Source organism: Arvicanthis niloticus, chromosome 11, assembly GCF_011762505.2.
Source record: "Arvicanthis niloticus isolate mArvNil1 chromosome 11, mArvNil1.pat.X, whole genome shotgun sequence".
NCBI classification, from domain to species: domain Eukaryota; kingdom Metazoa; phylum Chordata; class Mammalia; order Rodentia; family Muridae; genus Arvicanthis; species Arvicanthis niloticus.
The window spans coordinates 50,670,204-50,682,549 of NC_047668.1; the positions used below are offsets into that span (position 1 = coordinate 50,670,204).

Consider the following 12,346-nt stretch of genomic DNA (forward strand, 5'->3'; position numbering starts at 1 on the left):
TTTGAGCTTAGGTCTCTCACTGGGACCTGGGACTTGTCAATTGGTCTGGACAGTGAGTCTCAGGGATTCATTTGTCTCTGACCACTTTGTGGTGGGATCACACATGTATACCACTTGCCTATCTTTTCAAGAGGGTGATAGGGATCAAACACAGATCTTCATGCTTGTACAACAACACTTTACTGACTGAGCCATCCTCTTCTCCCTCCTTCCTCTATGTATGTGTGTGTGTATGTATGTATGTTTGTATAATATGACATAGTTAACCCCCTAGCCAGTGTTTGGAAGTTTTTTTTTTTTTAAACACAAAAACTCTTCTGCTTAGTGAATCTATTGGATATTTGTTCCAAGCAGCTTTATGTGACTGGGGAACTAGCCATTCAAGCTTTGTGTATGAATCTTTGAATACTTCTGCACCCAGCTTAATTGGTGATTTAGTTAGCATCTACAGTCATGTATTTATTCTGCTTCATGGTCATACTTACAACAATTAATTTGGAACCCACATGCCGGAAAGTCACATCTGTTTGAGGGACTCTGTGATCCAGGAGACTGTTGGCATACTCATGCAACATTCTAGAATAACGGGAAAGATCCACAGGGAAATTGGAGGCCACCTTTTTGGTATTCACATTGGTTCCTGTGTTCCAATCAAATTCGATTTTCTCATTATCTGAAAATGCACATGTAACATGGCTGTCAGTGGTGTTAGATAAGTTCATGTCTGTTGCTCTCAGTAGCTACTCTTAAGCACACAGTGCTCTGAGAAGGGCTCACATGATAGAAGAGATACGTACCATAACGCCATGCCACTCTCTTGGAAATTGTTGAGCCATAAGCTGTAGCAGATGAGTCCATTTGGAAGAGCAGTTTCGTGGGGGACCAGTGGGTGTGGACCTCACTTCTGGCTTCTGCTTGCAAACGTGGTATGGAAACAACACCTTTGATCTTGCTGTCTCCCTTTCTGTCATAACTATTGAAAAAGAAACAAGTTGACATCAATGATTTTTGTCTGTTCCAAGGATGTAGGTACATAGGACTCAATAAGTAGAAGTTTCATTGATAAAAACCGCATACACAAACAAATCAGAGATCCAACCATACATAGATCAAACCCATTAACTTATAAAGCCAATATTCAGCATGAAATGTGGAGTTTTCAGGGAGGTAGATAAACTTTGTAAAAAAAAAAAAAATTCATCTTTTTCTCTAGCCTTGGCCAAGCAATTAGACCACAAGAAAGCAAAGAGCCACCAGGGCCTCCAGCTCAGCTCAGGCCTCTTAAACCTTTCTTTACCTCACATGGCCCACGAGAGAGACCTCGGTGATTTTCTTGTTCTGAATGTCCAGAATGAGTTTGTAAGTGTTTTTGTCCTTAGCAGATTCATCATTAATTCTGAGGATTGTCCCAAAGTTGACATCAAACCCTGGAATTAAGACTTCACTAGATAAGGTCCTGCTTTGCCGATTATATTTGAACATTGCAGTAGCTTCAGACTGCTGTACTCCTGAAAGAGAGTAGGACAGAGTTAAGAAATGGGTACTGTGTGGCTATGCAAAGAAAAAAGAAGCAGAGGAGAAAGCCGCAAGACCCTGATTACTGTGGGTTTCACTGACACTGGTTAAGACTTTCCCATTGACTATGTATTATCCATTAGCTCAGTTTTCAAGTATTTACTGGTGGCTTATCATGAGCTAGGGGCTATTCTCAGCACTGGTGTACCCAACCCTTGTATGGTTCATCATCTAGTTGTCAGTGGGGTCTGCAGACAGTAAGCAAATAAGTTACCTGTGTTAGATGGCAGTAAATATCATAAAGACATGGGGAATGGGTTATCAGGACAAGAGGTAGAGAGGAACAGAAGAGGGGCTATCTCCTACACGATGGTTACAAAATGTCTTCCTGTTGTGGTATGTGCTATACAGACAAGGGCACGGTTAAGAGAGGACTAACAAGCCATGCTGAGTTCTGGGTGGGGGACAAGTGAGCAAAGACCTGATGTGGGCAATGCTCAGATGTTCAGGGAATGCAAGCTCACATTCTTCTTCAGAATATAGCCAAGAATATGATGACCTCTCACATCTCCACCATTGCTTATCATTCTTGCCTTACTGCCTCCCCAACCTCCTCTTTCCACAGCAGCTCATCAAGTCTTGAACCAGTCTCTGCTGCCTTCTCTCCCCACTACTGGTCTAATACCCTGAAAATTTCCTCTAATTCAGACACCTCCACTTCTTGACTGGATATTGAAATCACTCACACACTAGATTCCCAGTTCTGCCTCCTTCCCATCTTTCCTCAACATGTTCCATCCTCAGAGTATTTACACATTCTGGTCCCTTAGCCTGTAACTTTTTCTCCTACGGCCTATCTCCTTTCCATCCTGTCACATTTCCTTTTCTCTTTTTAAAATAAAATTTGAGTGGTGGTGGAGCACGCCTTTCATCCCAGCACTTGGGAGGCAGAGGCAGGTGGATCTCCGAGTTTGAGGCCAGCCTGGTCTACAGAGTGAGTTCCAGAACAACTAGAGCTACACAAGGAAACCCTGTCTCAACAAACAAAACAAATGCAACAATCTTCACGTTACCTTCCAGTGAAAATTCCCCTATCATTCTCTTTAGTGTTTCCATCATCCTTCTTTTTACCTTTACATAAACTAGTCCCTAGAGCAGAGTTTCTCAACCTGTGGGTCATGACCCCTGGGGGGGGGGTCACATCTCAGGTATTACATTAGGATTCCTAGCAGTAAGTAGTATTACAGCTATGAGGTAGCAATGAAAACAATTTTATGGTTGGGGGATCACCACAACATAATGAATTGTAAGGGTTGTAAGCATTAGGAAGGTTGAGAACCACTAAACTAGAGCCTTCTATACTCTGTTTTCTCCCCTCACCACTGTTTTTGACAACATGAGTACTTGTTTAGTTGTTTACTATATCTTCTATGAAGATATAGTATCTTCATTTCTAGCCTCAGTTCTAAGAAAAGCCCGACACTTCCTGGGAACTCAGGAGATATTTGTCTAATGCATCGTCATAAAGACATCCCCTTTGTAAGTCCAGAATCCAAGACTGAGGCAGAGATACAGTAGCGTTATTTGGGATACTCACCTTCTGCTTGTACTAGGAACTTCAGTGTGTCAACCAAAGACTTATCCTCTTTTAGAAGTTCATAGGTTGCACTGGCAGAATACTGCTCCACCTCTCCTGTGGGCCTCAGCTCCAGCTCATACCTAAAGAAGTCACATTAGATCTAGTGCATACTATTAGCTTTTTAAAAAGACAATAATACTATCCCTCCAACAATCTAGACTCACACACCACAAAAAAAATACATGTATGGTTTTAACATCATCTCATGCTCTTAGCTAGTGATGATCTTAATGGTTCTACCTAATCTCCCCAAAAGCACCAGGCAAGGGCAAGGGAAGCTCCCAAGGGCAAGCATCCCCAGGGCTTTTGCATGAGTTTAAATATTGACCCATGCCTGTCATGCTAAGAACAAATAGTGAGAATGGGGGTTAGGGGATGAGGATGAGCCCCAAAGCATTGTGAGGTCTTTGAACACACTGTATAAGCTTCACAACGTTTAATACAATGGTTCTAGAGACTCTGAAAAGGAATGGGCAGACTGGAATCTGCTGTGACCACCTCATCCAGTGCATGAAGAGTATCAAGGAGGAACCCAAAATGGTGGCCACAGGATCACTGTTTGAAGCTCCCAAAAGATGATGTGAGCTCTCAAGATGGGTAACATGGATCTACAATCCTTGGTATTTTTCTCTTTGTCCCTCCAGGTAGACGGTAAGCAGATGCCGAGTGAGTACTGAGGATCTTTTACCTCGTGTCCCCTGTCAGTGGGTAGTAAGAGGCAGACTCCGTGGAGCTGGCATTGGAGTAAGCCCCTGTGGTGCAGTAGTTCATGCCAGTGAAGAAAGGCTTGCAAGTTGACCAGGACTGCCTGTTCTCAATCAGAGGTGGAATCACTTCTGTTTTGGTGGTAGAGACCAGATGCAGTGTGTTGCTGGCGAAGAACGAAAAGGTGGAGTTGTCTTTGAGTCATAAACAGAAATGCTTATTGCTGAATCTCATCATGCACACACGCCATCCTCTACCCCTCTCTTTTGTTCAAAGCCACCTCACGTTATTTGGTTACTGAGAAGCAGCTATGAATCCAAAGAACATCAACCAAATGATTGTAAGGACTGTCAGGTTTCAGATGTAACATTGGCTGCTTTGTCTGCATTACCTTTTATCCCTCCAGTACAGGCCTCAGATTCCCAGTTTACATTGGAAAAAAAAAAGTTTGGAGAGTAGGGGTCGAATGAAGGTGGACAACTGGGAACTCTGCCTCTTTCACATGCAAGGTTTCTGACATTCTGAGTTCTTTCTACTAGCACACAAATGCTCAAGTGTTGGCACCTGTGCACCAAACACTCTGACCCCCACTACGTATCTCTTTCCTTCTCAGCCCTATTTTGTCTTCTTCACAATCAAGAGTTTTTCCTCCTTGCAGTGTTCTCTCCAAAAACCTTAATGCCTTATGCTGAATCCTCCTCTCTTAGCCCCTGTAAATGCTTGCCAATTCCCCCTTGCCCTGCAATCCAATGACGTGTGTGTGTGTGTGTGTGTGTGTGTGTGTGTGTGTGTGGCAGGGGTGTTGTCTGTGTGCGTGTTCTTTAAATTCCTTTACCCGTTACTCATATCCAGGTTGAGATACTAGAGTTTAAGCTCTTTAAACTTTGTGACACTTTAGAGGTGTACTTTAAAAATAAGAAAATAGACCCAATTCTAACCATGACCTAGTTTCTTCTTTGGATTATGTGCTTTCTTCAGGACCCCCACCCCTGCTTTTGGTGGTGTCTTAAGCCAAACTTTTCTGATGTGCCAGTGACAATCTGTTTGGGGAATGTCTACTTTGTACCCCTTAGCACTGTTTCTCATTTACCGCCCCCCTCCATTTCACATGTTTATATTATCTGTCTTCTAGCCCTAGTTTCTTGATTCTTGTCCTACACAAACTGTTGTTTGGTCTTGCTTCTCCATATCTATCTTTTTTACTGGGCTCAGACCCATAGGTCCATTTGCAGACTAAGAGTTTAAATTAGTTGTTTCATAGTAGCACCCCACCATCTCACTCCAAGCTACAGCATTCTTTCTCATCTCTCTCCCCTCTCCCCTCTCCCCTCCCCCCCTCCCCTCTCCCCTCTCCCCTCTCCCCGTTTCTCTGTGTCTATGTTTCCTATTTCAGTGAAGGTCCTGTCTCTTTACCCCATACCCAGTCAATCGTCAAACACTCAGTTTTCTACTTCCTTATAATTTCTAGAGCTTCTTTACTTCTCTCTACCCATAACTATTCCTCTAACACAAGCCCCTGTCTCCTTTCTTCTAACAGATCTCCAGTCTCACTTACCTTTTACCTTCTTTGCTCTCCAGAAACACTAGCTCATCCTAATTATTCTCTTCAATTCCTTTGGCTTCAGAAGAGTCTACATTCTTTCCAGGGACTTAGGAGGCTATCCATGGCCCAAGACGGACCACCCTTTCCCACCAGAGCTTCCTTGTGTTTCCTGTGTTCTTTACTGACTCAGCCTGTCTTAGCTTTTCCAGTCATTTTCGTTATCTTTGAGGCCGTTACAAATACTTTACTCTTTGCATGGACACACACTCTTTTCTCTTTTGCTTGAGTAACTCTGATGTAGACCTTCTATAAGATCAAAAATGGGTTCTGTGCATTCTGAATCCCAAAGACTTCATGATCTATGATTTCACAGTATACTACTCTTCCTCTCAGCCAGCCCATGACTCATTACTACGATTCCCTTAAGTGCATGCCTTCCTTATAGAGTTAAAATCTAGAGGATCGGGGTCCTTGTGCTTTTCCTTTAACAAGATCGATACAAACTAGGCAATTAAGTGTTATTTCTGAGCAAGAAAATGAATGTGTTGAGGATACCACTCAAAGTGGAACTTTTAATGTAAGGCTGGATCCCATAATCATGTGATTATGAAATGAAACAGAACTCCATAGCCACATAACTACTGACTAACCAGCAGATGCTAAGTTTGATGAAGAGAGGCATAAACACCTTTAGTGAAATATGCAATGCAGAGAAAAAGGCAATCTTCTCCTGTTTCACAGGAACTTGGATTACCTAATTTTTGTCTAGCTTGGCTAACCCCTGCAGATCCACACCCAATTCTTTCTTTCAAACAGTCCAGGTAGACCTTGGTGACAGATTTACCTGCCATGGAACAACTTGACTGGCCTCTTTGGAGAAGGAATGATGACCTTCAGCTGCCCAGCTTTCAGGGCCACTCGAGCCTCCAGGCCTGACTCGTGGAAGAAGTTGGTGTTCATCTGGACACCACTCTTAGCGAAGTCTGGGATGATGATGCCCATATTTGTCACAAACTCCAAGGACACAGAGGGTTTTGCCACTAGCTCTGCCTGAATCTGGAAGTCAGAAAGGTGACCTGTTCAGTTTCATGCAGCGCCTCAGCACCCTGACAGACAGCTCAATCCCTCTTTTTGAACCCTGGCAAATGCCTCTGCTAATTCTTGCCACAGGGACTACAACTGTGCTTTTAGGAAGAAAAGCTGAAACATTCAGTTTCCCCAGAGCCAGGGTGCATTTCCCAGGCCTAGGAAGAGCCTGAAATGACTTTAAGTACTATCAGATGTAAAGATAACTAGGGTCTTCCTTCATTGAGAGAACAGCTGGTTTCTCTTTCCATTACAGCATCTCAAGTAGAGATGTTGAGAGATGATATGTGTTGGTAGAATCCTAAAATTCCTCATAAAAATTAGCAAAAAGATTGTAATCATGATGCACTTTGCCTTGAAGTGGAACATGTCTTATACATGTGTGCAAAAATCCCACCCTGAAGAAAAAGAAACAGTCACTGATTTGATTGAGATCAATGCAGAGTCTTACATTGGCTAATTCCAGTCTCACACCAGCCTTGATCCCAGGGGTGAGGACTCCAGACGAGGACACTTGCAGCTGTAACCCTACACCAGTGGGGAGCTCAAAGGCATTCTCCATGAAGATGTAGTGGAGAAACAAGTCACTGTTTGACCCATCTCTGATGGCCTGTAAAACCTGAAAAATCCAACAAGAGACAACAATTTGCAGTAAGCTGGATGTGGGTGAGTTGTGTTAAACGTGGTCTCGTGAAGCCACACAGCAATGCCTCTTTATTTAGAAAGAGCAGAACTAGTACAGTTTGATTATCTGGGGGATTCATTGGATGTACATTCACGGTTACTGGTGTCAACGCATCGGATATAAGCAGTTTCTCTGGCTTGAATGTCACGTCATTTCAAACTGCTGATTTAGAGGTCCCAAGCTGAACCTCACAGCTTTTTGAACTTTAAGTATGATGTATGACATTACTCTCCTCTTGTAAAAATTTGATTGCAAATGAGATTTTACCAGAAGTGCATTATATTATGGTAAAGTCGACTCTGGGAAAGTTAGCGGCTATGAGGCAATGCCTGTATTAATATATATCAAATCTTGCTTTTTTTAATGTAACATTTTCACAAAACAACTTGAGGCTTGTGCACTTTTTTTTTCTTCCTTTCAAAGAGCATGAGATGGAACCCAGGCCTTTCAGTGCTATGTGACCTCTGTGTTGCTTAGTTATACCCCCAGTTCTTGAGACCTCTGGTTTTTTTTAATTGGATATTTTATTTATATTTCAGATGTTATCCCCTTACCCTATGCCTCACCCAGCCCAGGAACCCCCCCATCCCATCCCCACCTCCTCCTGCTTCTATGAGGATGTGCCCCCACCTACCCCCCCACTCCCACTTCCCTGCCCTCAAATCTTCCCACACTCAGTGTCCAGCCTTCATGAGACCTCTGTTTTTAAAGCCAATATGATTATTTATCTAATCATAGGGAACATATTTGTTTCCCTCCCCCTTTTTTGATAAAGTTATATAATATAAATATAACACAAATGTCAATAGTGGGTTACAGTTTGCTAAAAACGTTATTTCATAATTATTGTTTCACTTCAATATTGGAAAAAGCTGCCAGCCTAGGTGGAGGAAGGTATGCTGAAAATTGTTTTCTAATCAAAATAGAAGATCAAGCTAATATGCTTGAAAGATACAACTATTATGATGGCTTTGTTTCCAAATGGTACGTTTTTTTTTTTAGATAATAAGAATCATCATCTTCCTGAGTAGAGTTTTGTGCATATAGGGTGTGTGTGTGTGTGTGTGTGTGTGTGTGTATACATGCCCTTATACGTACATATGCATTTAACTGTGAGGCCAGAAGTTAATGCTGAGTGCTTTTCTTTACCATTTACTGTGTTTTTTGTTTTTGTTTTTGTTTTTTTGGCAAGGTCTCTCACTGAAGCTTCCCTGTTTTGGCCAGGCTAGCTGACCAATGAGCTACCAGAATCTGTCTGTCTCTTACCTCAGCACTTGGACCATTATGGGAATGGCTTTTACACAAGCGTTGGAGATTCAACCTCAGGTCCTTATGCTTACATAGCAACCACTTTACCCTCTGAGCCACCTCCCCAGCCACTTTACCTTTTAAGACTGTGTGTACATGTATATGCATGTTTACATGTGTACATATGTATGTGGGTGTGTATGTATATATGTGTGGGCGTAGACCAGTAGACCATGTCAACCTCCGATGTCATTCTTTAGGATACCTTGGTTTTGGAGACAGGAGCTCTGTTTCACTTGGAGCTTGCTGATTTGGTGAAGCTGGTCTACCATAAAATCCCAGGGATCTGTCTATGTCTATCTTCCCAGAGCTTAAATTATCAGAGTATATCATCACAATATGCTTTTTAAATGTAGTTTCTGGTGTCTGAACCCAGGTCAGTCTTCAGATCAGGTCAAACTTTATTGATTGAGCCCCCTTCTTAGCCTCAAAAAAAAATCCTCTTTACTTAAATTTGGGGCAAACTTGGATTTTGAAGGATATACAAAAACTTTCTCAGGTTTGTGAGGCTGGGGGATCTAAGAAGAACCCGGCTAGTTAGTGAGCGGTGAGACAAGACCTGGGTCACTTACCATCTGGGGGATTCCCCGAAAAGTTTTCGCACCATTCAGCAGCAGCTTTCCCAGGACTTGGAGGTCTTGGAGCTTGACAAAGCCAAGCTCTTTTCCTAGGATGCGGAGATAGGCCCTGGCTCCAGGAATTTCTTTAGATTTCAGATCTTTGATCAACTTGTCCACAATGGGCATGATTCCATTCACCATGTCCTAGGATTTTTGTAACAAAATATCTAGTGAGCTACCAGTTCTGCCCAACACTTACGGATTCATCAGGCCAGTCGACCTGGCACAGTTGTGGTGTGCTCAAACTCATGACTTAACTTAGCATGCTCTCTGTTCCCCTCCCTTGCTTAGCCTTCTATCCCTTTACTAGGAATGAGTGCTAGGTATTTCTTGAGAAAAGGTGGCTATTATAGAAATCAGATGGACGTTTGAAAAACACGTGACTACTGATCCACAATTAGGAAAAACAAAACGAAACAAAACAAAACAAAACCTCCAAGAACTGACACAAGGCATCAGGAAGAAGATCCAAAAATGGATCATCTTTAGATGGAGGTCAGAAATCAGAAGTTAACCACAAGTTAACACTTGAAAACAAGCTATGGCCCTCCTTCTAAACCTTGAATATACACTTATGTTGCCTGGAGTCTTGTTAAAATGGGGCCTGATTCAGTAGAGCTTGGGTAAGCCCAAGAACCATCATTTCTAACAAGTATTTTTTTTTTTATGGTGGTAGTCACACAGACTACACTCTGAGTTCAAACAATCAGAACAATAAGAAATCCAGCCTATACAACCTAATTTCTACTCCTTAACGTAAGAGTTCATTGCGAGCTTCAAACTGGAGTTGGTTGTCATTGGCCAATACACTCATGCGAGTGACAGGAGAGGAAAATTTATTAAGAATGATGAAAATATTAGTTTAAAATCTATAATTGTATGCTTATTGAACAGCCAGTAGTAATTTCAGGGGCCACATAACTTATTTTATTTAGCCATTAAGTGATGAAGTGAGATATGGGTTGTTATTAATACCTTGTTGATATAGAAACAGATCAATTACATGTAATATCAGGCAACTTTCCCAAGAGTGCACGGCTCAGAGACAGTAAGGTGTGAATCCACTCTTGTCTGATGTGGCACACTCTTAATCATTCACTGGAGTGTCTCTAGTCAACCTTGTTCCCACTAAATTTCCAAGAGGCCCTTATTTGTAGAGGACACTGGCTCTTTCTTAGTTCTATAAAAGTGTCTAATATATAGATAGCCATAGTAACCATTTCAGGTAGATAGAACTTTCATAGCTTCTAGGTATAGAGATGAATGTCTGGCAGTGAAACCTGAAGCTTCCCTTTTTAAAAAGAACATTTAACACATACCTGTTCATGCTTGTCATCTTTAGTATAGCCAAAGTGATCCACCAAGACCTTGGAGACATGATCTGGAACTCGACCATTGACCCAATACAAAGCCTTGTTGACACTGTCTGGGAAGAATCCTTGCTTACCAAAAAGAGCTTCCAGTGTTGGCTCAAAGCCCTTTCCTTCTAAACCAATCTGAGAAAGAAAACCAGGCAAAATACACCCTTAGGCTTTCTGTGGTACAGCAGCCCCTGTCTCCCCCACCCCTGCCACTTAAAGTTCATGCAATTAAACAAGCATCAGATGAACACGGCAGGCAGAAACAGTTGAAGGAAGTTGTTTACTTAAATCACACTAGACTCCTGAAAAGTAGCACTCTTCTGAAGACACCGCTAAGGATCAGAGAGGATGAATAGTTAAGGATTTAGAGTTGGGAGCAGATTCAGGGTTTGTTGGGGGAGGAATCATGTATGTAGCTCAGTGAAGAGTTCCTGCATTTTCTAGCGTTTGGCAAAGTTCCAGGGACTGACTGCTCTGAGACATCTTTGGCTCTATATAGTCTAAGGACTCATGCTTCAGATGACCCCTAGTGGAGACAGGTGGTGATGTACAGAGTGGGCAAACTACACTGAGCTCCTTCGGTCACACATACCTCAAAGAGATCGAGTGAAGCAAGTCCAAAGACTGTGAGGGTTGTTTTCAGCATGCTTTCTTTGGGAAGATAACTGTTTGGATCAAATACAACATTCCCTTCTATTTTGGCTGATACTGGGTCAAGCAATGGGAAAGAAGCAGATTTAGAAATTTGATAGTTTCGGGAAAATTTTCTGAAGTCCATGATCGTTGGAAGTTGGAAATTCTCCAGAGCATTTTTGATCAAATTTTTCAAGCTAAATGAAAAGAAAGAATATACTTTGAGTCAGAACCATATGTCACTTGTCTATTGTCACCTCATGTTCTAAACATATATGACTTTCTAATGGCAACTAAGGTATATGGACGTATATGTTCCAAAACCTTGGCTCAGGGTCTATGCACACCACTTTAAGCATCCTTGAGGACAGGCAGTGCCAGAATCGGGGATTGGTCTCCCAGTCCAGGTTTCTCGGTGGATGATGGGGGAAAATGACTCTCACTTACTCTTGGACATACAGTTCTTCTGAGTTCAAGATGTTGGCAATGTGAGATGCCACGAAGCTCTTCACCTGTTCACTCTGTTCCCATTGGAGAAGTTGGACAATTTTGTTAATATCTGATGAGGAAGGACCCCTCATCAGCAAGAGATAGGCAGCCAGTCTCTTCTCCACTGGAGCAACACCATTCAAAAATGTGTCAAAAAGGATCGTTCGGACCTGCAGCGGAAGAGAATGTTGAGTTTGCTCTGTTTTGGTCAAGGCAGAGGGTTATCTGATGGATCCAGGGGGGCACGTCTGCCAGCGCATGTTTATGAGAAGTCTAATTTCTTTCTAAAATGGCTGCAAATGCTGATACCTAGTCTTCTTCAGTGCCCCCCAGTGACCAGCCCAAGGAATGGTCCCCAGAAAATTTGTATAGAATATGTGTTGAGCTCAATTACATTACAGCACACAAATCAAGACCAACTTATGACTTGCTCGTAGACCGGACACTTAAGAGAAATTTGTCTTAATGTAGATTATTTCTAATTGTCTACTTATTAGACAATTAGATTATTGTCTAAATAAGATAATTTCAATAAGGAAAAAGATGAAAAATGATAGTAAATTTAGATAAGATGGTTTCTAATGCTCTGGAGTTTTTGATCCTAATGTAAGATCAAATTCGCTTTTGAATTTGATTGCATACTACCAATGTTTTCCTAAGATGAGATGATGATCAGTTTGGTAATAGGATAGCATATAGCAAAAAAAAAAAAAAAAATCTTTGTTCTGTCTCATGGATTAGCTACAAAGCTGTAGGTCTTTT

General features: G+C 42.0%; 1 protein-coding gene across 2 annotated transcripts in view; it reads right to left on the minus strand.

The window, feature by feature from the left end:
* Nucleotides 1-12,346, minus strand: part of Apob (apolipoprotein B) — a 49,166-nt gene that overhangs the window by 25,429 nt on the left and 11,391 nt on the right. For both annotated transcript variants that reach the window (XM_076942136.1, XM_034514286.2), the window contains exons 13-23: nucleotides 11,543-11,754; nucleotides 11,055-11,292; nucleotides 10,421-10,597; nucleotides 9,054-9,245; nucleotides 6,940-7,107; nucleotides 6,247-6,458; nucleotides 3,843-4,025; nucleotides 3,113-3,234; nucleotides 1,298-1,508; nucleotides 798-973; nucleotides 486-673 (exon numbers count right to left, since the gene is read on the minus strand). In XM_076942136.1, coding sequence (XP_076798251.1) covers nucleotides 486-673; nucleotides 798-973; nucleotides 1,298-1,508; nucleotides 3,113-3,234; nucleotides 3,843-4,025; nucleotides 6,247-6,458; nucleotides 6,940-7,107; nucleotides 9,054-9,245; nucleotides 10,421-10,597; nucleotides 11,055-11,292; nucleotides 11,543-11,754 — 2,079 coding nt within the window. The remainder of the gene's footprint in view (nucleotides 1-485; nucleotides 674-797; nucleotides 974-1,297; nucleotides 1,509-3,112; nucleotides 3,235-3,842; nucleotides 4,026-6,246; nucleotides 6,459-6,939; nucleotides 7,108-9,053; nucleotides 9,246-10,420; nucleotides 10,598-11,054; nucleotides 11,293-11,542; nucleotides 11,755-12,346) is intronic.